This window comes from Rhinolophus hipposideros (genome assembly GCF_964194185.1).
Source record: "Rhinolophus hipposideros genome assembly, chromosome: 5".
Classification (NCBI taxonomy): Eukaryota; Metazoa; Chordata; class Mammalia; order Chiroptera; family Rhinolophidae; genus Rhinolophus; species Rhinolophus hipposideros.
In genome coordinates, this window is record NC_138051.1 from 49,598,561 (window position 1) to 49,624,379 (window position 25,819).

The 25,819-nt window shown below is 34.9% G+C and overlaps 1 protein-coding gene across 1 annotated transcript in view; it reads right to left on the minus strand.

The window, feature by feature from the left end:
• Window positions 1-25,819, minus strand: part of RFX7 (regulatory factor X7) — a 95,600-nt gene that overhangs the window by 34,257 nt on the left and 35,524 nt on the right. The window contains exon 2 of the mRNA XM_081049306.1: window positions 21,797-21,830. Within this exon, the coding sequence (XP_080905432.1) occupies window positions 21,797-21,830 (34 nt within the window). The remainder of the gene's footprint in view (window positions 1-21,796; window positions 21,831-25,819) is intronic.

Consider the following 25,819-nt stretch of genomic DNA (forward strand, 5'->3'; position numbering starts at 1 on the left):
ACCTGAAACTTCAAATGACAAACTTCAACATCCCCATTTATTAGGCTTACAAGTCTTCCATTTTCTTGAGTTGAATAAGTTAAATTCTCAAAGCAAAATTATTGAAAATGGTTTCAAGTTTCGGGGAACCTCAAATATTACCTAGTCTGTTAAATGAACCAAGGTGATAATTTCCTACTGTTGTGGTTGAAGATCTTGCCTGAAAGCTTATGAGGACTTCTCACACATTTCAATCTTAGCAACAAGATATCTAAAAGGAATTTTTGAACTAAAGTTTGATTTAGATGTCAAAGACATTCCAGAAAACCACTGTGGAAAATTTTGGGTAAAAATCTCCCTGTTTACTCCAGATGTTATGTGTCCTCACACCATTTACATAAAGATACATTTATGAAGCTGTTTCTTTCAAACCTTTGGCTATGAAAACAAAGCAATGCTACAGACAGCGTTGCAAATGACCTAGATAGTGTTTTGATCTTTCACACCCGGACAGAAAAGCTTGGAGCAAACAAACCGATTCAACATTCACTTTGATATCATGTGATCCAGAGGAAAACAAAGGTGTAATGCAAGATATGCAAAATCGTTACTTTTGGAGGTTCAAGATGAAGTTGGTTTGAATCCTACCACTTGATTCCCCTCCCTTCAGCTTTGGCTGATATTCACACCAAGAACTATCTAATATTCACACAAGGAGCTATCTCATTCCTTCTATGAGGTGCAAATAGAGTGAAGAGAAAGAACATGGGACACAAACAGTGTTTATCAAATAATCCATCTGCTCATTTATATTTCTCAGCCTCCACTGCAGTTAGCTTGGGGCCATGAAATGAGCACAAATGATGCATTTCATTTCGCAGCTGACGTAGTTAGGAATCAATGTGTCACCTCTCTCCTTTTTCCCTATTTGTGCACCTTCCAAGGTATGTGTTTCACTGGTGAGGCTACAACATGACAGAGTCTGTCAATATAGGTTCCCGAGGGACTAATGATTTGTGCTGTACATAAAATGTATTAGGTTGGTACAAAAATAATTGTGGTTTAAAAAGTTAAAACCTGCAAAAACCATAATTACTTTTGCACCAACCTAATAAATGAAAATAATTTTTGTGGTCAGACCACTGATGTTTCAGGCTTACTTTGTTAACAGTAACATAGCCTAGCCCATCCTGATTAATACAGAAAGTAGGCTTTTCCCTCTAGCACTTCTGAAAGAACTGAAGATCCCTATTATACATGCAGATAAAAATGTAGGGAGAAGAAAAGGGGTCCTCTCTGTAATCACAAAAGCTTCCATTCGCTCATTTGTAGAGTAGTATTTAACTTATTTTGAAATTTCAAATTATATTAACCAAGAACATATTTATATTTTTCAAAATAGGACACGCGCTAAAAAAAGGTCGAGGAGCACCAGTTTAGAATATACAGCTTTCACATTCTCTTCCACTTAACTTTTACTTAAAACACATAAACAAACAACCTAGTTAAAAATTCAACTCTAGTATGTTTCGTATACATGATCCTACAATATGCCTGTTTGCCCCTCTACTTTCAGCCACAGAAATTACTCAGGAATTTATACTCAATAAATTCATATTTACTGATTGTTTTAAAAAATGTTTTTCACTCTGTAGTTACACACCCCCACACACTAGACTGAAGATGCTGATTTGTCCAAATTGAATCACCTTTTGAGGTAGAATCCTGAAAGATAAGAAAGATCCTGAAGGGAACTCTTTAATATTTTAATATCCTATTTAAAATTTAAATTATAAAGTATTTCAAACAAAGTACACAAAGTAGGTAAACATGTATCACTATCCATATTTAAAATATGATAATTTTCTGCCATTTTTGCTCCAGAATTCTTTGACTTTTAAACAGATTTATACAATAGTGTTACATGGATTAAAACTAGTTTATTCATTTTTCTACTGATAGGTAACTAGTTATTATAAAATGTCACTATTTCAAGTATTGCTGCAATGAAGATCCTTATTTGTGACTGCTGTGTCCCTGTGTGAGAGCTTTTTCTATGGAACATACCCAAAAATAGAAGTACTTGGTCATAAAGGATGTACATGACCAATTTTATTGGGTATTTCCAAACTACAGCCCAAAACTGTTATGCCAATTTATATTTCCCACAGCAATGCTACAATTTCTCCACATCCTTGGTTAAAATTTAAGGTTTAAATTTCAGCTAATCTCATGGATACGATTACCCAAAGTATCTCACTGTTTTATTTCACATTTTCTGATGAGGATGAGACTGAGTCTCTTTTCATATTATTTATCATTTGAGTTTAATACAATGGCTATCAAGTTTTACTTAGCATGCATCAGGAACACCGGGAGAGCTTGTTAAAAGACTGTAGGACCCCTCACCTCCAGAGCTGCAGTTTCTGATTTAGTAGGTCGGGAGTGAGGGCCTGAGAACCTGGATTTCTATTAATAATAAGTTCCCAGGGATGGTAAAGCTGCTGGTCAGAGGCTCACAGCTGAAGAACCACTGTTCAAGGAACTGCACATTGAAAACGGGGATATTTTGGGTGGGGATGGAGAAGGCAAAGGGATTAGAAAGTACAAATTAGTCATAGTATAGCCATGGGGATATGAAATACAGTTTGGGGAACATAATCAATAATGTTGTAAAGATTACGTAGGGTGCCAGATGGGCACTGGATTTATTAGGGAGACCGCTTCATAGGCTGTGTTGATGCCTGACCACGGTGCTGTACACCTGCAGCTGAATAATAATGAATGTCCACGATAATTAGACAGACAGATAGATAGATAGATAGATAGATAGATAGATAGATAGATAGATAGATAGATGTGGCATGAAAGGGAGGTGGAGTACAACATAGGGAGGTGGAGTACAACATAGGGAGGTGGAGTACAACATAGGGAAGATAGCCAATGGAATTCTAACAGCTTCTAATATTCAATGTCAGAGTATTGTGAGAGGTGTAAAGGTCTAAGTATCACATTGTTTTGTACACCTGAAACTGAAAAAAAAAGGGGGGGCGGATATTTTATCACGTAATCTGTATACTAATCCTCTACTGGTTAGAAATGCTGCTAATATCTTTCCCGAGTTATAGTTTATCTTTTCATTTTGTTTTTGAGTCCTGTGATAATTTCCAGGCAAATATACCAATCTTTTCATTTATAATCTGTGTTTTTTGCATCCTGTTCTGAAATCCTGCCCTATCCCAATGTCATAATGATATCCCATGTTTTCTTTTTAAAGTTTTGTTTTTGACATTTATGTCTTTCGCTCTTTAATTCCTCTGGAATTTACTTTTCCATAAGATACAAAGTATGGACCAAATTAAAATTTTCCCACAGGGTTAGCTAATTGTCCAAGTATAATTATTATAATTATTGAGTAATTCACCAATTCCCTTCAAAATTTTCATGCCACATCTATTATGGGATTCTTGCTTATTGTAGGTTAAAAAGAATGTCATCTTTACTTTCAGTATTTAAAAACATCTTTCTCAGAGTTGGAATTTTATTTAGAAAAAAAAATAAACAATTTATTCTTGAGAAGGTCACATAGCAAAATGCATGATTCACTTATCTTTCCTGAATTGGTGTTATGAAACTTTTCACATAAGAATACCACTCATTAACTGATTAGCATACTAATAAAGCAGCTTTGGCGGAGCTGCTTTATTAGGTTAACAGTACATCCCCTACTGATAAACTAAGAGCTAATAAAAATATGGGACCTATATTACATATTACAGATGAAGGAAGCAGCTGTTACATGAGCTTGACTGACTGACCCTTCAAATCTAATCTATCTAAAGCAGCAGGATATAGTGGTGAGGTATAGGATACAGAATCAGAAGGCCTGGATCTGAGTTCCACATTTGCCACTTGCTAGCTTTGTGATATTAGGCAAGCCATTCAAGCTGAGTATTAATTTTCAAATATGTACAACAGTGGCAAAATGCTCATAAAATTTTTGTATTAAAAATAGTTTATAAAATGTATGTATGATAAATATTCTGAAAACACAGAATTGCTTAAAATCGGATTTTCGCATAAGAATTTATAATGCAGATACCGTCAAAAAGCATAGAATCTTTTATTTGAAAAGCAAGGTATCTTAAGAAATTTAAGCAATATGTAGCCTGGTGACCTCACTAACTTAGAAGGTATATCATAAGAGCAAAGATCCTAGATTTTATATGTGAAGCATTGGCTTTGCCATGGTGATTGAAGACAATGTTCCCCCAGCACTGACTTTCCCCAGGGTGAGTGCAAAAAAGGGTGGATACTCTTCCCTCCCAAGCCATCAAGATGAAATTGAAGTTAGATTATATTTCCGAAAATAATTGTGCTACTGGAGACAAAGGAATCAATCTAAGCAAATAGGTCAGAAATAAAAGCTTTTCCCAGGTTGGACTTGGAACAAAATGTGTAACTTTCCACTTATCGCCTACTGTCTGTCATAAAAAACAAAAAACAAAAACACCTGAAACAATATTCTATATTTCAAAAACAGAGTTAATTTTTAGTGTTTCTGCTTGTCTCTTCGGGACATTTGCCTCTGAGCTGTCAATACATACCAGATGGACTGCACAGAACCAGGTAGAATTTTGAATGTCTTATTTCTGAAACTTGAAGACCTTCGAACAGATGGTAAGGAAATATGTTCCCACTATTCACTGGCATAGAATACAGCTATAATATAGTTTGAGTGAAGGGATTTGCTCCTGTTTTTCGGGACCGTCTTGAATCAGGTTTACTCTACAATTTCTCAAATGTTAATAAAAAAGGATTTCTTTTGTTTGACATAAATTTCTCTGTAGTGATGTGTTTCCTGTTATGAGAATTCCACCTCAGGTGTTATTCAGGTTGTTGTTTTTATCCCCAGGGTCACAGAACTGGGGAAGGGCTGATGCTGATGAAGAACAAAACAATTAAAAACTTAATTGAGGAGTTTTCATGCAAATCCTTGATAGTGAAATTACATCCAAGGTATACCGTGTTTCCCCGAAAACAAGACCTAGATGGACCATCAGCTCTAATGCGTCTTTTGGAGCAAAAATTAATAAGACCTGGTGTTATATCATATTATATTATACTGTATTGTATTGTATTATATTATATTGTATTACATTATCATATTACCCAGTATTATATTGTATTATATTATACCCGGTAAGATCAAGTCTTATATTAATTTTTCCTCCGAAAGACACACTAGAGCTGCTAGTCCGGCTAGGTCTTATTTTTGGAGATACACGGTATTATTTTTATTTCCAGAAGCAGCAGAAACTCTCCCGTTGAGATTTATAAACACCTTTCAAAAATTGTCCTCGTTAACAAGGACTGAGTTCTGATGAAACATGACTAACAGGGTGTCTTAATTAGTTCTTTAAACTTTACTTTTCAAACTTGTACCAGAAAAAGGTTTTATAATTTTTTTATATTTAAATTTGTATTTAGAACAGTCAGCTTAAAATTCAGAAACCTAAATTCTCCATTTTAATTATTTGTTACCATGTACAGAGGAAAAATATATACTCTCATAGAATAATCATACTTGACCTTGATTTTGTCAACTAGAAAAACAAAACATGAAAAAAAAATTCTAATCTTCTTTCCCTTTAGGTGACACTGATTCAGGAGTAGTTCCTAAAGGCTCCTTTCTTCACCAGAGTCACTGACAGAAGGATCAAAATGGGGAAGATAGAAACCTATTCTATAGCCTTTTTGAAATTTATGGAAATGTCAACATACGTGATATTATATTTTCTCAGGCCCCAGAAGTTGTGAAAGCTGTCCTTCCACAGGATTGAATAAGGAAGATGGAGAAAAGGTCAAGGTATGAGGACTGTTTTTCAATGCTGTTGCTTAGAATTCTTAATTTTTGGTTTTCTAACTTGCTATGAGAACCATGGTGGATGTGTGTGTGTGTGTGTGTGTGTGTGTGTGTGTGTGTGTAATTTTCTTTTGAGAGCTACCTACTACAAGCAATGTAAAGGGAAATTGTTTTTCTAGTCTCAGTTCTAGAAAACATAAATCAAATGGGAAGAGTAATTTTTATTGTACTTATATTATTGTGAGAATTACTCTATTTATAAACCTACTGAATTAGATGTCAAATGAAAATGATTTAATTTTCTGTTTGAAATGTCCTGCTCTGAGATAAGAAATATGTGATCTGAGTTCATTTGAAAGATATCAGTTACTAAGGGATAGTTAATGAAAATAAAGCAAGGCTAACAAGCAAACTTCAGCAAAACTCAAAATCTGTTTCTTTCTTCTTACTAATTCTGCTGAGTGACCTAGACAGTTCATGACCATCTGAAAACAAGCTAACAAACAAAAAACCCCTTTCAACTTGCCTGAACGACATACAATCAATCCTAGAGGAATTCTGACTTCAAGAAGCCCTAAGGGGATCCAGTGTAAGCACTGGAAAATTCACACTCTAAGGTACATATGTAAGGTATTTTTGAGTAGATTATGTGTGTATTCATTAGGAAGGTTCTGCACAAAAAAATTAGAAATAGGTTAAATTATAAGAGAAAAAAGTTAAAGAGCATGCCGAGGACATTAATTGCATCTAAACAGTGGTCATCACCCCCCACCCCCCAGCAGAGGCTTAATAATAAAAAAGGAAGCTGAATCTCTGAAACTGAAGTAATGCATAACATGGTAGCAAGTATCATGGCTACATAAGTACATAAGTGTCCAAATGACTAAAGACCAAATAAAATGCTGAGACAAGGGCATATGTATTATTAAAGTACTCCTATAGCAAGGTACTAGGGTCTAAATAGGCAGAGGGTACATAAACCATAGATTCAAGTCCTTTTGAGATAGGGAGAACACATCTGTCATAGTTAAACCCTACAAAAAATGACCATCATGGGATGATCACATACTATTTCTCTGGATCACTTCAGGTTATTGTCAATGTTTCTGTACTCTATGTCTGAAAAGACCCTAGGGCCCCACTAGTAGTTGGTGGAGAGGGTGGGGGCACTATAAAGAAAAATAAGGTTTATTTAGATCATTCTAGTCACTATGTTTTTAACGTTTTTCCAGCATGGAAAGAAAGGATGGTCCCTGAGAGCCCAGCTACTATTGTATTTTCAAAAAAATTACATTTCTAATTGAGTCTTCAAAATTACAAAGCTACAACCTCAACAAAGTAGGCCATGGAGAGGAAAAGTCAGTTCTTTAATTCCTGTCTGCTTCTGGTAAACTGTACTCCTTTTTCTCTTAGTCTACTTTTGCGTAACTTTGAAATGACTTAAAACGCAAAGTTAGAATAACTAGAAGACTGTAAGAATTTGTTTTCTATCAGAGCACATTTTTATGTATTACGTCATTCTTCGGATATAAAGGTATTAATGAAAACTGAGTTTCTTTTAGGTATTGGTAAGAGATTGCCATTGTAGTCTTTCCTGCTCCTCTTTGCGACAATTGAAATGAATTTGAAAGCTAGTTGACAATGATTAGGGTATTTTTGAATCATTACGAAACAGAAAAGTTACCAGAACTCGTAATTTGGGCCTTAGTGGCAATGTAGAATTTAGCCCCCTTGAATGGAATGAACAGAAAACACTATCTATATTGTCCTCCCATACTAAGAGAAAATAAAATAACTCATGTGCTTAATGTATTTTTTAAAAAAAGAGTTTAAAAAAAATCCTCTAAATGGCATGGCCTTATACAGATTATTTCTTTTTGGGATACTCAAAAGACGAAACAAAACCAGCTATTTAAATCTAGCCCTTTTGTCAAGTTTTTTCCCCCAAGTAATTCTACACACAAAAAAATGCTCTTTTGAGAGTTAATGATTTCTTCTCCACCAAGTAACTGAAAGGAAAAAGTCAGGTTCTGAGATAGGTCTTTCCTAACAGTAACCCCAGTGCAACATCAAGACACCCCTATCTTCTATTTTAACAATAAGCCTTTTTCAGGCCACAATGATTTTTAATTCGATATCCCAAACAAAATTTTCAGTTTCAATCAAGCCTGGGTCAGTAAGGTGACCTTGGTCATCATTTAGCATTCATTGTGACAAGAATTTGAGGTGAGAAAGCATGCTTTCCCCAATAAAGGAGGAAAGACAATAGTCCTTTCAAAGATTGTATACACCTCATATATGCCCCTTCAATGACATATTATATACCTCTGGAGAGCAGGAGAGGAGGTATGCTTCTTGTTAAGAATTACTCCTTGAGCAAGTTACTCAAATTTATGTATATCTGGGAATGTGTCATCTATCTTAGAAAGTCCCACTCTAGTAATACTGGTCTAGTTCTCAGGAAGCAGTCTATACCCTAATGTTTCACATATCTTTTAGTTCCCATCCAATCACTTCAGCAGTAAGCACATTAAAAGAATTGGCTTCTAACTTAAAATGTTAATCATGGGATAGACTTGAAAAGTTTAAAAATTAAATGAGACCATTCATTCAGTCATCCAGCATGGAGTATCTATTATGCTTTAGGCCTGACCTTACATTTTAGTAAAGAGGAGACAGTAAACAAAAATTAATATATATATTACATGATGATGATAAATGCCAGGAAGAAAAAGTGTTGGAAGGGGCTACAATTTAGAGTGGTCAGGGAAGGTTTCACTGGGCATTAAGAAGATAAAATGTTTTGCACAATGGCTAACCAGTAGGAAAGACTCTCAAAAGAGTTACCATTATTCTTTCCTCCACCTTACTTTGGCTTTCTATTGAATGACTGGCTATTGTAATGGCCAGCCAGGGCAGGAATTGATAGTAAAGAGAGGTCACATTTGTAAGAGACAAAAATAGAGGCTGTTTTCTCATTCTCTGCCCTCGTGAATACTATGGTAGCTCCTCCAACCCTGTAAAGAACGGCTCTCAGAAGAACTTTGCCCCAAAAGAATCTCACACAGAAGCCACAAACTTAAATGTCATGTAGGTAATGCAAATGATTAAAGTAGATTACAGGTAACAGAAATGTCTATGTTGGGGAGCTAAACACATGGCAAGGATAGAGAAGACTGGAGTACACATCATGTTTGAAAGGGGTATCTGCTATGTAGGTCCAGACAATTGCCGTCGTGTAGAAATAAGGACGCTGTGTACTAAGTTTTCAAGGGAAACCAGGTACTTAATTTTTTCTGTGAACTTTCCTGATTTTGAAATTTCAATTTTTAAATAAGCCAACCAATTTGAAATTTTAAAAATTTCAGTGAGCCAAACAAACCCCTCTGTGGAACAGATCTAGTCTGTGGGTCTCCAGTTTAGCTCCTCTGGTCTACAGGGTCATGGGCTGAGTCCTTATAGGTAGAATGTCTGATTACCTTGACCAGGCCTGCTTATTACTATCATTCAGTCCTTAGCTGAACAACTACATGTTTTAATATCCTGGATCTCTGGGAGATATAGTACTTAGACTCAGAGCAAGCCAGAAGAATAAGATGCCCTAAGCCAAGATGAAAAACTAGAAAGGTTATACTCAGAGTATTCTCTATTGTAGTGTTCCAGATATGAGTCTGGTGAGAATCCAGGTACTGCTGAACTTCTACAAAGATATCCATGATACATGAATAGACTTTCTACAAGAACAGATGGCTCGCCCTGCCCACTTTCCCCTTACCTGTTCCTAACCAACTTATTACTACGCTAAACAGAATTTTTCATATGGGGTAGTTAGTACCTGTGTTGTAATTCTCTTTAGGTTTTAGATTTTGTAATGGACAATTGATGTGTGCCCAGAAAGTTGGTTCTTAAGGTTTATTTAATAATAAGGCTTTGGTGCCCACTAAAGAAGGAAAATTTCTAGAGACTATGGCTAAAGCTGTTAATTTTTGTTCGTTTTCCTAAGGAGGACAAACACTATTCAAGTAGAGGTAGGAATAAAGAGCAGAGGCCCTGAAGGATTACTGAACAGTACTCAGTAAATAAGATACACTGACTATGGATTAAATACGATTTCACCCTTTCCAGTTTTGTACTGTATTCCCTTTGTAAATGAAAAAAGGGGTTCTGTGGCGAGTAACCTCACAGGGTGATGTGATCATAAATTCCTAAGTGGGCAGGTAGGTCATGGTGGGTAGTCATGCCCCAGGCATATAACTTTTTAGTAAAACATTTATCTTTGCCTTAAGCGAGGCTTGTCCATTGTTTCTGTGCATCTAAGTTAACAAACCTTTGAAATGCCTCTTTCAGACCCTTGAGAAGTGTAACCACCCTCAAGAGAGCATATAATCTTGTTAACTATCCTATAATCCAATATCCGTCTTACTTTCTCACACCTCATGTTATCTTCCTTAGTTCCCTCCTTAATTTCAAATGTATAAAAGAAGCTGCAAAACTTATTTTCTGGGGCATATGAGATCTTGTTCCTTCGCAGATGTCGTCAGTTTGGCTCAAATACACTCTTATAAAAATTCTCTATAGTTTTGGATGTTTCTTATGTGGACACCTTGCAAGAGGATCCTACTGAGAAGAATGTTCTCCCTACCGAGGGAACCCACCTCAGTACTGAATAATCTGATGATGGCATCTGTCACCTGGTTTCAGGTTTCTCTAGCCCTCCAGAAGGAACAGGCTTTCTGGCAACTTCACATCACTTTCAATTTCTCCTGCCTAATGATAATCCTAGGAAGTCCTCCTTTGGTCAACTCACAAATAAAACCTATTCCAGGAGAGCTGACTTAGGTCAGGAAGCCCCTAACTCATCTGTGACAAGGAACTCATTAGACATGTTCAATTTTTGCCCAGGTGAGTTTCTGTGGCCTTTGAGGTGCACAACAAAGCATGCTCTGTAAAACAGTTGTTTCATTAGGCTCTGCTAAGTCACCAAAAAGGCCAGGACTGCATTTTTTAAACCTAGAAGTAGCTGGCAGTACATAAGAGTCCTCTCTTAGAACATTGGTCAGCTAGTGAGTCCTGAAAGTAAAGCAGTATAGTATTCCTGGGAGGTTTAAAATATTGACTTAAAAAGGATTTAAAATACTCAGCCTCCCTTATTCCTGGTTTTAAGCCTTTTATCTCTCCAGCTGATGGGGAAATAAGTAAACAAACATTGTCTACTCTTATCTCTATGATCTCACTAGGATTGCTGTTGAATTGCCTAGTCCACTGAGACAAAAATATTTTATTTCTTGCTTTCAACTGATTTCCTGACAAACCTCAATGTTATTTGTTTTAATGTTTACATATGGTTATTTCCCCCTCTTTTAACTGTTGGTAGTTCTAATAATTCCAAAGCAGAACTAATCCATTTAGGTAATCTGAATATTAGAACTGGTGGAAAGAATGCTTCCTGGTGGTATACACACCTAAAAGACAGTAATATAAATAGGAAGTTCTTCAATATCCTGGTAGTTTTGAATGGTAACATGTGGGAAATAATTTCTCTCTCTATTCCAGAACTTGCCCTATAGATTTTACCCATCACTTCCCAAATAATAGGCCCTAGACCACCAGTTTCATGAAAAGTTTTACGAGGGGAAAAAAGTTTGGAATACACTGAATACTTGTTAAGATTCATGATATACAGCTGCATATTAATAATAGCTCTAAGACACATATTATTTCAGACTTCATGAAACATATTTGACTTTTGGAATTTTTATTTTTTTTTTAACATAACATGAACAGTCTATGGAATTATTCTTCCAAGGACAACACTGGACTATTATTTCCCATCCTCCTGGGGTTGATGTTCACCAAACCAGGACTTTTCTACACCAAACATTTAGGATTTTTTCTCTCATATTTTAGGCCTTGCTACAGCTATCAGGTAAGTTCAATTTAACTGAACTTATGGGGACTAGTTAATATAGATTGAAAAACTTTTACACTCTGCTGGGGTCTAGCTAATCCTCTGGTGTTGGATATATCAAGGGTAAGATTTTGCCTTGATTACAAAATAGGTTAGGAAAAATATATTTGGATCAACTTTACAAATGTATACTGATACTATAAACGTAAAATTGTTACAACTTATGAGAAATTTAAGACATGTTGGTTATTATTAAAATTAAGTAAAAATCAACTCTTTATTGCAAAAACATTAATAAAAAACTTTATTTACAATTATGCTATGACAAATATTTTCATTGTCTTTACTGATATAAAGCAGGCAAAGTGCGAAGCTTTAAAAATAGCAGAGATACAATATTATTTTTTTCACTTCTAGTATATTTCAGAGTGCCATAATTCTTCACAACTGTAATCAATTTAAAAAACTAAAATTATTTTAGCTATAATATTTTGTTTTAGTGAGGATACTACGAGTTTTTTAAATGGCATTCAAACAACCTGCTTGCAAAAAAGAGACTGCATTTAGAATTACTGATTACTAAAATTCTGTAAGATAATGAGGCTAGCTTCTAATTTTTTCATTTCTGATCTATTTTCAAGGTGGAAAATCACTTTCAAGAACATTTCCCACTCCCCATGTTTCAGAGATTCAATCTCTCCCCTCAGTGATTACACATGGTGAGCATTCATTATTAAATGGTAAGTTCTGTGATGAACATAAAATGTTCCTTGACTAATGTTTAGCCTTCTAGAATGTAAATTTATTACAATTAAGCCAATTAGATCCACATTATCAATTTACACAGGCAATGCCATCAATTGAAGCTACCATGTGCACTGTATTTACACTAGTTATTTAATAATCACAACTCCTTTTTGATCTATGATCTCTTTCTTTTTTTTACAGAACTAAACTAGGTTAAAACTGTCCAAAGTCAGACAGTAATGGCAATCATAGCAGGGGCAAAGATTCACATGTAGACCAGCTCCATTCTGCAGCCTGAGCTCTGGGCCATTCTGCTACACTGCTTCGTGCCCCTGAGTTCCTGGCCTCCGGGTCCCACTACACTTGCTCAGATCCTTCCTGAATCTATTTAATACGTTTTAGTTCCCCATTTGGGCTCTAAGGATGCTAACGGGGAGATTCAGGCTGGTTAACACTTAGTAGGAGAAAGTGTAAGGAAGGGGCATACCTCAGCTGAGTAGAACAGAAAAAAAGGGAAGAAAGCCAGAAAAGAAAATAAATGTTCTTTCCCTCTAAAGGAAATGTGACAAGTTTCTATTCTTACTGGAAAACTGTAAAGTAATTCCAAAAAATAAATTCAAATGTTTTAACAAATGAATGGTCTCGAAAAGGCCTAAAATGAAGGAGGCAACAAACACTTCTTTATATTTTAAATTGCAATCTGTTTAATAATTGATTCATTATTTTCTACTCATTCATACATTCAATATTTATTGATCATTCTCATGTGCCTCTGGCATATTCCAATGAGTATGTTCTTACACACAAGAAGCAATAAAAATGCTAATTATAATTATCATAGAGGTGACTACATAATACAAAAAAAAAAAATAAAGGTAAATACAGGATATTACGGGCCAGAAGATGGCTCAAACTCAGACCTGAGAAATCAGAGACAGATTAAACTCATAAACAAATTATGAAACTGAATGGAGAATTATGTAAAACACGTGTCTGGCACATGGTAATAATACTCCAGAGGTGACGATACCTAAGATGAATCTTAAAATAGAACTGGGTATGTTCCCTCTCCCCCCAAAAAAGGGGCTTAGTCTAGGCCACTAGATCAGAGTTTCTTAACTTCAACACTACGGATACTTTTGGGCTAAAAAGTCTCTTATGGGTGATGTCCTGTGCTTTGTAGGATGTTTAAACAGTATGCTTGGCCTCTGCCCACTTGATCCTGGTAGCACATCCTCAGTGTGAAAACTACAAATGTCTCCAGATATTGTCATATGTCTCCCAGGGGGCAAAACCGCCTCTGGTTGAAAACCACTGTTCTAAACCTACACTATCCAAAATGGTTGCTCCTAGCCACATGTCATTATTGAACTTCAAATTAATTCAAATAAATAAAATTAAAAGTTCAGTTCCTCAGTCACACTAGCCACACTTAAGGTGCCCAATTGCTACCGGTGGTTGGTGGCTACCACATCAAATCGTGCATAGAGAACACATTTCTAACCACAGAACGTTCTAATAGACAATGCTGGACAATGTTCTAGACTGAGAGAATACATATTCTCTTCTCTTACCCCACCACTACTCACTACAGCTTGCAGATAGCCCATGGAGGAAGTGGACAAAGAGGAGCTAAACAAGAAAAGTAAGACCTGAGCACGAAGGGTCTTCAGGGCCTTAAGAGAGAACATCGGGGAGCCAGTGAGAGGTTTTAGAACCAGTGAAATAAACAGTTTATTTCACAGCCAGTGTGAAATAAACAGATTCACATTTTATACACATGATTGTGAGGGTCCTATGGAGAATGGAATGAAAGTGGAGAAACTTGAAGCAGAAAAACAGTTGCAGATTTCCGACAAGTACGGTGATCCGGATTAAGGAGCAGCAGTAGGGATGGACAGAAATGGAGCAATTAAGGAGACGGATTTGACAGGACTTGGTTTATGACTAAATGTGAGGTAAGTTGGGGAAGAGGGTGAAGTCAAAAATGACCACTAGGTTTTCAGGTTAAAGGAGCGAGTACATTCACGCATGTAGTACGGGAGAAAGAACACTGGCTCTCCAAGATGTTCATGTCCTAGTTCTCGAATCCCCAGAACCTGTGAATCTGGTGCCTTGCATAGGAAAGGGACTTTGCAGATGTGAGTACATTAAGGACCCTGAGATGGGGAGATTATCCAGTAGGCTCAGTGTAATCCCAAGGGTCCTGAAGAGAGGGAAGCTGAGGGAAATCTGACTACAAAAAAAGAAGTGTCAGAGTGAGGCAATGTAAGACTCCAGCCGTCACTGCTGGTGTTGAAGACGTAGGGAGCTATTAAAAGCTGGAAAGGCAAGGAAACAGATTCTCCCCTCAAGCCCCCAAAAGGAACACAGCCCTGCTGACACCTTCATTTTGTCCTAGTGAGACCCATGTCAGACCACTGACCTATAAAACTAAAAGATAATAAATATGTTAAAAATAAATAAATAAATATGTGTTGTTTGAAGCCACGAAGTTTATGGTAATTTGTTATAGCATCATCAACAGGAAACTAACACAGATAGGTTCAGAACTTGCAGTATGATACAATGAGATTGGTTCCAAAAACAGGTGAGCTTGAAGTGTCTATGGAACATCCAGGTAAAGCTGGTCAATTAATAAATAGATGGATATATGGGTCTGGAGTTTAAGTTGGGGATGCACAACTGGGAGTCATCAGTATATTGAGAGCAACTGAAACCATCAAAGTAGATGAGAGCACCATGGGCAAATACAGAGAGAGTGCAGCAGACTACGGAGAGGAAGAGGCCCTTAAAGAAAACTGGGGAGGAACAGCCTAAGATGTTCCTTCACTCAGGAAAACCAGAATGGAGTGGCATTAAGGAATTAAAAGAATGAGAATGTACTAAACCAGGGGTTAAAAGGATGATGGTCAACAGAGTCAACCCAAAAAGCACTGTCAAGTTAGGAACTGAGATTGTCCATTATAATTTAGCAGTAAGAGGTCATGGTACCCTCAATAAACACAAGTTTCAGAAGAGAGGTTAATACTAGAAAACTTATTACTGGGGTTGAAGACTGAATGGAAGGTGAAACATGAGACTTGAGTTCAATCAACACTTTTTATTAAACTGACTTTCTTCTTTCAAAAGAAGAAAACGGTAGCTAGAAAAGCCTTCCAGGAACTATTTTTATTATAGATGGGGAAAAATTAAGCCTTTAACTATTAACGGGAAAAGGCCAATAGAAAAGGAGAGAATAAAACCCAAGAGAGAGAATAAACGAAGTGAATCTGAGCTAGGAAGAGATGGGATCCAGCGCCCACAAAGAGAGCCATCAACCTTCAGACAGGCAGAAAGATATTTCTTCTGTTGGGAGACAAGGGAAGGATGGCAAAAACAGGTTACAGAAGTGAACAACTATTGAGCTGGGAATAAGAAGCAGCGTTGATTCTGTGGAATACCTATACTGGATCTTTCTTATTTTCTCAAGTAGGAGGTAACATCATCTGCTGACAGTGGAAAAAAGATGTGGGTTTAAGCGCTTTAGTTAAATAAGTTTGGAAGAGTTTTGTAGGAGAATAGTGGGAAATAACTCACTAGGAAACAAAGAGGGTTGACAGGGCCTGTACAGCATTTTACTGAATACTTAAAAATTGCTATTAATGGACCTCTGCATGTGGCCACACTGAATGTAGTACCTCATACTAAAGCCACTCTCCCAGCTTCAACTCGTAAAAACCTGAACGAAATACATGCAGCAACTGTTTTCAGAAACTGGGTAACAGAGAGCACAGAACTGTTATATCTCAGAGAAAAGAAACAAATGAGATGATTCCATCTAAAGGTAACCTCTGAACTGTGGTACAGGGAGGGAGAACCCAAGCAGAGAATGGCAGTAGATGAGCTTAGACAGAGATGGGTGTTTGAGAAGGAACAAAAAAAAGGAAGGCAAAGCAGTAACTTCAAAATCTTCATGTACAAAGTCTTATGTACAATTGGGATCTCCTGCTGAATTTTACTTGTGTACAGGTAGAGGAAAACTCCAAGAGGCTGGACAAAGCACTTCCAAGGAATTGTAACTAGCAGTGACACCTTCAAGTTCTAACCACACAGAACTGAGATCTCAGTAAACACCCAAGGAATGTCATAGACACCAGAGAGGTAACATTTTAATATAAAAGCTAAAATAACTTTAGAGTAAATGTCATTCTAGACCTGCCCCAACAAGGCGTAAACACAGCCTCAAAAGCATCAAACTGATCTAAAAGTAATTAGCTGATGGCCAAAGAAAACTTCAATACACTTTAAAGGTTGAGAACAGAGTCATCACTCTAAACAAACACACACTGAATTAAAAATTAGTAAACATGCAAAGAAGTAGAAAAACATGACTTGTAATTGCAACAAAAAATAATCAATCAATTAAAAAAACTTAGAATATAATTACCAAACAAAGACTTTAAAACAGGGATTATAAACATGTCTAAGGGTTTAAAGAGGAAAAAAATAGAGAATATAAAAAAAGAACCAGGTGGAATTTCTAGAACTGAAAAAGTAAAAAAAATCTAAAATGGATAATTCATGGAATGAGATTTATAGCAGATTAGATACTTCAGCAGATTACAGACTTGAAAATAAAGAAATAAAAATATCCTAAATGAAGCAAAAAGAATAAATATAGCCTTACTGGCCTGTAGGAAAATACTGCGGAGTGTAACACATGAGTCCCAGGATGGGGGGATGGTGGTGGTGAAAAAGAGTATTTGAATGGTTGGAAAGTTTTGAAAACTGATGAAAAAATACAAACCCATAGGTTTAAGGAAACTCAATGAACTTCAAGCTGGACAAAACAACAACAAAAATATATTAAAGCTGTTATAGTAAAATTTCTGAAAACTACTAATAAATAATCTTAAAAGAAGCCAGAGGAGAAAAAAATGAATGCATCACAATAGTCCTCCCTTATCTGCAGGGGATACTTTCCAAGATCCCCAGGGATGCCTGAAACTGCAGAGAACACTGAACCTTATACATACTATGTTTTTTCTTATACATAAATACATACCTATGATAAAGGTTAATTTAAAAATTAAGCATAGTAAGAGATCATCAACAATAAAATTAAACAATGATAACAATATACTATAATAAAAGTTATCCGAATCTGGTCTCTTTCTCTCCCTCTCAAAATATCTTATTGTGCTGTACTCACCTTGTCACTTAAAGGAAGTACTTTGTGACTTCTCTTTGGCACATCAACGTTGCCAGCATTACTCTTCTTGTGCTCTGGGGCCATTATTACAGAAAACAAGGGTTACCTGAGCACAAGCACTACAATGCCAAAACTGTTAATATGATAGCCAATATGGCTATAAAGTGACTAACAAGCAGACAACCTATAAAACATGGACGTGCTGGACGAAAGGATGATCCACGTCTTGGGCGGGACAGATCAGGACAACAAGAGATTTCATCATGCTACTCAGAAGAGCACACAATTTAACACTTATGAATTGTTTATTTCTGGAATTTTCCACTTAATATTTTCGGACCTTTGCTGACCACAGGTAACTGAAATTGCAGAAAGCAAAACCACGGGTAAGGGGGGTTTACTGTCTATAAAAGGACACAAGATATGAATAACTACAAACTTCTCAATGAAGACCATGCAAGCCAGAAGAAATGCATCACCACTACTAAAATGTTGAAAGAAAAACTACCTAGAATTCTATATCCAGTGACAATACTCTTCGTAAATGAAGGGAAATTAAAGACCTATTATACTACAAGGAGATAAATATAAAAATGATATACATACATCAACTATACAGGTAATCGCAAGACAAAGCTTGTCAGACCAGATAAGACACAAGCATACGATGTCAATAACAAAACATTAACTATAAAGACCCAAATTGCTTAAAAGTAAAAGAATGGAAAAAGATATACCAGGCAAACAAATGCTAATTATAAGAAAGATGGAGGGGCTATGGTAGTTATCAGACAAAGCGGACTACAAAGCAAAGAATATTAACACATAAAAATGGAAATATCATAATAAAAGAATCAATTCATAAAAAAGACATAATACTAAATATTTACCCTAATAATGGCTTCAATACATGAAGCAAAACCTGACAGGATCAGAGAGAAACAAGGGAAAAAAAAACACCTCACAATCGCAAATAAGAGACTTTCGCATCCCTCTCAGTAACAGAAATAACAAGGAAAAAGGAAATCGGTAAGGCTAAATTACGTCTTAAAAAACAATAGCCAACTGGACCTAACTAATAACATAAAGAACATTTCATTGGTTGACAGTAAAACATACATTCTTTTCAAGTACATATGAAACATTCAATAAGATATCACATAAACTCAACTACTTGGAAATTGATATCTATATCTATCTATCTCTATATATATCTATATATCTATATATATCTATATATGTGTGTGTGTTCCATAGGTACATGAGAATACATACACACACACACGTGTTCCATGGGTAGAAGAATAAATCAGAATGGAAAACAGAAAAATATTTAATTGAATAATGAAAACACAACATAAAATTATGGGATGCAGTTAAACCGGTGCTTAGAAGAAAATTTATAGCATTAAATGCTTGCAACAGAAAAACAAGTTCAAAGTTTCTTTATTAAGGAGCTAGAAAAATGGGAGTAAATTGAAGTCAAGGTAAACAGTAGAAAAGAAACAACACATATTAGGGAAGACAGAAACAAAATGGAAAATTGACACAAACAAGACAGAAAAATCAGAAGCCAAAACTTGATATACAAAGAAAGACCAGTAAAATGATTAAACCTCTAGCTAAACTGATCAAAAAAAGGAAAGCAGATACAAATGGCCCTTGTTAGGAATGAGAGAGAATTGCTACAGATCCTACAGATAGTCAAGGATAATGAGGTATTATGAACAATATTATACCAATAAATTCAGTTATACAGCAGAAATGAAAAAATTCCTTGAAAGACACAAATACCAAAACTACATTAAGAAGAAACAGAAGCACTTAATAGCCCTGTAAATTCTTTCCCAGAGTTGGTTTTACTAGTGAAATCTATCCAAACATTAAAAGAAACAAAATTAATTTAAAATAATTCCTTCCAAAAACAGATAAATAAAAAACACTTCTAAATTCATTACATAATAATGCCAACATTACCCAGATATCAAAAAATAGAAAGACATTACAAAAATAAATAAACAGATCTAAAGCCCTAATTAACACAGATGAGCCTTTAACAAAATTGTAAATCCAATGTAGCAATATATAAATGCATATTGCAACATACAGAAGTATAATTAATGTGGAGTTTATAACAGGAATGCAAGGATGGTTTACTTTTTAAAAATTAGTATAATTTACCATGTTAATAACAAGGAAGAAGTATTATACCATGTGACTATTTTGATATGCAGAAAATCATTTGATAAAATCCAACACGTGTTTAAGATAAAAACCCCTTAGCAAAATAGGAACAGAAGGGAACATGCTCAACTTGAGAAGAGCATCTATGGAAAGATAATGCTAACATATCGTAAAATGAATAAATGAATGATTTCCCCTGAAGATTGACAACAAAGGAAGGGAGTCCACTCTCACCATTTCTATTCAACATGGTCCTGGAGGTCTTAGCAGTGCAGTAAGGTGAGAAAAATAATTAAATAGACATTTAGACTAAAATGGAATTAAACTTTTCTTTATTCATGTGCAATACGAATGATTAGGTAGAAAATCCAAAGGACTCGCCATATAAACAACTAGATCTAACATGTAAACTTACCAAGTGTGTAGACTATAAAGTCAATATAAATATTAAGCAGTAAAACATCGGAAAACATTTTAAAATGCCATTCAGGCCAAAAATCTTAAGATATTTAGGAATAATTTAAGCAAAATAGATACAAAACCTATACACAGAATGCCACAAACCACTGCTGAGAGAAATTATAGAAAAACCAACTAATATAGAGATGTATCATGCTCATGGATTAGAAGACTTGTCATTAAGATGTGAACTACCCCCAAATTGATGTATAAATTCATTATGATGCCAATCAAAATCTCCGTCACCACCTTCTGAGGTCTTAATAGCACTTGAATATATTTTGACAACAGACTGAATTTCTGGAGAACAAGGGAATATCTTCTTTATTTTGTATTTGTACACCTAGCATTGCTAGACAGGAGGTGTTCAATAATTCTTTTTTGAAGTAAATGCAAAAGCATCTGTATTTTCATTTGTAAAAGAGGTAACAAGATTACCTACTTCATAGGGTTATTATAAGGCAAAAAAAAATTTACAAGATGACTGAGCGAAAGGGAAAATCATCCTCATTACCATCCACTCACAACTATTAGATTAGAAAAGCATTGGAGAACTGATCAAATTACCCCTTCTCTGAACTACTTAATAAGCTAATCAGATATCAGACACCACAGACCCTCTCTCCCCGCCACACATACAAAAGTTAGCTTATAAAGAAGACCCAAACCTGAATAAGAAAGTTCTGATGTCACAAGTAGAGAAAGAGGACTAAGTATAATGACAGTTGGGGTAATCTAACAGTAGAGTCATTGAATGTTCTAAAGCCTAGGGAATATTCCATCAGCAGAGATTTCATGAAAGAAGTCAGTAGTATTCCAGTAGCCCTAGGAACTGCATGGTTCTTTCCTCACATGTTTAAGAGAAGACCTAAGGAACTACCAATACAATCTAAATTTAAACTATTATGATGCCTTTAATTCCTGAAGGCCAGCAATCCAAACATGAAAAGTGTACTATAGCAACAAAAACTAACCCAAGAAGCATTTTAAAAAGCTTTCATTTAAACAAATTCTTAGAGTTCTACAAGTATAACCTAAACTTAAACTGTTATTGTGGCTTTAATTCCTAAAGTCTAGAACCCAAATATGAAAAAATATGCCATCACAACAAAACTAATCCATCAAACATCTTAAATCTTATCTTTAAACAAATTCTTTGGAGTTATTAGGACAGAAAAATAAACATACACTTTATTAAATGTTTAAGTGATCTTTAGTAAAATCTAGTAAGTTTCAAAAACATGCAATTACCTCACATTGTGATTTCATTACTGATAAGATAAAGGAATGTAGATACCTTATAGCCAGTTCACTCCTAGGGCTGTAATTAAATGTCAAGTTTTATTCACTAAAACTGGGTTAGATTTAAAATAAACTTTTACTCAAGCACAATATATTTTTATATAGTGGGGAAAGTCTTTAATCTTAAGAGAATTTTAAGATTAGTTATTTTACTTACCAGAATGCAGTCCACTTTAGATTGTACAGTTTTGCTGAAAGAAAAAGAAAGCTGAGTTAAGATAAATTTATTAAATATTTGAAATATTCTCAAACAGGGTAATTGGTCTTCCCTACTATGAAAACAGTAAGTAAAACTCCTTAAAATCAGGCATCATATCCTAAAACTGTATTTTTTCACAAAGCAAAACAAAAATCTATTTCCCATTCACTGTACTAAAGTTAATGCCAAAACATGATCAGAACATTTTCTGAATTCACTGCTGTAGTCAACCTGTTGTTACTCTGTATCATTATAACACGTTCTGAATAAATACTTTGTAATGATATATAAAAGTGTAGATGTATTATCATACTTAGAGATAGGATACAGAGTTTACATTAAATTGTGATTTTTACTGTATGCATGCCACTATGGACAATAATTTGTTTGACAAAAGCCACATGGTGTAATGTTATCTGTAGTTCTAAAGACTTGTTATAAAGCAGATTCTCCTGCCCTCTCTTTCACGTTCATGTTATCGCGCACGCGTGTACACACACACACACACACACACACACACACACACACAGCAGGAAAGGGTTCCCTAGACATAAAAGTAATAATACAGATGAACTAATATGGTAATAAATTGGAGGGAAATAATATATTTATAAATCAACCCACTATATATCAATTTAACTTAGCTGTTTAATATAAGTAAACTGTTAATATATATAAAAATGAAACCAGTATAAAACTGAACTGTCATTTGGGTTTTGTTATAACACAGTAAAGTGAAAATGCAATGAAATCATACAAAAGTCCAGAAATAGTTTATACACAATCTTTAAAATATGTTACATACCAAATTATCTTCCATAAAGGTTTAGAGCCACATAAATGTCAAAAAAGTGGTTATTCACCTTTGCATATAGCTAAAATAAATAAAAACCAGCATTCAAATCTCATTTCAGTTAATGCAATCAAAACCCTCAAAACTTTACACCTGTACTTAGATTTCAAATTTCATTTTTTAAAGAGCAAAGTAAGACTGAATTAAGTTCAATTGCAAAGTTCAGAATGACTAAAAGGAACAAGAAAGTAAATGATACCTCTAGGGAAGAGGAACTGAAATCCTCTCCCCACAATCCCACAAAATATTTTCAGAAGTTTTTAAATTTGGGGGGATTATCTGTATAGCTTATCACTCATTAACAGCTCATGTGCACTATTTTTCTCTTCTTAGTAACTCTCACAGTTTCCCTGAGATATAGTGCTTTATCAATTTAGAAATTCTTCTAAAAAGTAATGTATCAAGAATCCAATCACTTCTCACCACCTGGATCTAAACTACCACCATTTCCTGTCTAAAGTGTTACAATAACCTTCTAACTGGTCTCCCTGCTTCTCTGTCTTCATCCCACCACCACCAAGCCTGTGGGCTATTCTCAAAGAAGCAGTCAGAGTGATTCTTTGACCAAACCACTCCCTTTTGTTCTTGGGTCTAGTCCCATTCCCCTCCCTATTCTCCCAGACAACCATCATTATTAATCTGATGTGTCACCTTCCCAGTTGATATTTCAATATTTGTATTAGGTATACAAATATCTATAAGCATTATATTCTGTTGATCAGTGAAGCTTTAAATGTTTGTATAAATGCCATTACAATGTATATCTTTTGCAATTGTTTTCATTCAACATAGTTTTTGAGATCTATCCATATTGATACATAGGTTAAGTTCATTCACTTTAACTGCGGAAAAGTATTTCATTGAATGTATCAAATTTATTCATTCATTCCTCTATTCAAAGTCAGTTACACACTTTCCAGGTTTTCTACAAATGATGAGTCAATACATGTCTTCTGGTATACATATGAAAAATTTCTCAGTTATAAATCTATAAGTCAATTTTCTGGGGCTCATGGATATATCTTTTCAATTTTATTATATATTACCAAATTTATCTGCCAAGTACTTGTATCCATTTATACTTCCATAAGCAGTAGACAATAGTCCTTATTTTCCTATAACCTTATGCAAATATATATATGCATGATATTTATACATGGTATATAAAATGCATATATTAAAAACTTGCCATTCTAAAAGATATGAAACTTTAAAAAATTCTGTTATTTTCCCAATTACTATCAATGCTGTGTGTTTTCACCCGCTTATTGGCCATATGGGTTTTCTCCTCCATAAATTGTTCATAACCTGTGCTCATTTTTAAGTGGAGTTGACTGTTTCTTATTAAATTATAGTAGTTATTTATGTATTCTGAATACTAAACCTTTGTTACTTATACTTTAACTTTGTTAATGATATGTTACTAAATGTTAGTAATGATATTTACTGAAGTTTAAATTTTTGATTGAGTCTAATTCATTTCTTCCTTTATGACTTCTGTTTTATCTTAAGAAACCCTATCTAGCTAAAGTGTCATATTCTTTATTTCATTCTAAAATTTTTAAAGTTAGCTTTTTTTATTTTGATCTTTATTCTAATTAGAATTTATTCTTATGTATGACATGGCCATATATGTGTGTGTGTGTGTGTGTGTGTGTGTGTGTGTGTATTTTCTATTGGGCAAGTCAATTGTTTCCTATTTTATTATGCTAAGTTTCCATGTGTACTTGAATCAGTTTCTGGCTTTTTCTCTGTTTTATTATTAATCTACTTGTCTATCCCTGAGCCAACACCACACTTGGAATTTTATTAGTGTGTAAAAAAAATTAAGTCTAGTTATTTGATTGTATGACCCTCCTTGACCATTTTCAGAACAGTCTTGATAATTCCTGGACCTTTAATTTTCCAAGTAAGTTGTTCAGTTGTTCCAGTTCCATAAATGTCCTGCTAAGATTCATATTGAACTGTACTGATGTTATGGATTGAAGTAGGGGAATCAATTTATAATTTGGATTTATTTTTGTTTGTCCTTATAAATGTCTTATTATTGTCTCTATACCTTTTATTAGAAAGAGTCCTAAGTTACTTATAAATGGTATTGTAAACTGTATCCTTTTTTTTCTTATGATTCAAACTGGTTTCTGCTGATGTGTAGAAAAACTATTCGTTTTCTAGTGCTGACTTTATATCCAGTGGTCTTCCTGAACTCTTATTAATTCTACTGGTATGCAATGTCTCCTGTCAGTAATAAGTGCACTTACAATTAATGGAAATATTTTTCTTTCTAATCTTTATACCTCTTCCTCCACCCCCCTTTTTCTTATTTAATTACTTTGCTAAAATCCTCTGTCTAATGGTGAAGAGTAGCAGTAATCCTTGTTCTGTTTCCAAGCTTTGTTTCAAAATTTTAATATGAGATATAGTAATATTCCATTTAGTGGGTGTTTTACAATTTTAAAATATTAAAATATTCCTTGAATATTGGATGCTTTGATTGACTCAATGAAAATAAAATAATGCTTCCATATGGTAATGTTCTGCTTTGGATAATGACAAGGTAAGTTACATTGGAGTAACCTTCCCATACATACATAACAATTATAAACTATGGACAAAATCTAAAAACAAACAAGGTGAAAGAGAGCAACTAAAAGCAGGTAGCAACTGGAGGGAATTCATCCTTGAAAGCAGCTGCACTGAGTAGGAGTTGTAGCAGTAGTTACAAGGCCATTGCCTGAGGGCACTTAACCCAGGCAGCAACCATCACTCATGACCGAAGAGAATCTGTATCTTGCCAGAAAAGGAGCCAGGGGACAAAGTCTGGGACTACCAGAGCCACAGTAAAGTCAAAGATGAAATCCCAGAAAGATAGGTGCCACAGAATTTCTGTATAAACTATACTCAAATATTTGGATCTTTGTTTGGAGAAGACTTCAAGGTTTCCAGCAAAAGGCAACAGCTGGAAAATGGAAAGATCTGACTTGAGACTTCTGCTGCTGCCTATTACAGCAGAGATAATGTTGAGATTTTGAATCCAGCCATGTTAACTGTCTACCAGGACAAAATAATAATAATAAATCAACACTCATCAGAGAAAAATAACAGAATCCAAAGTCTACAACATACCA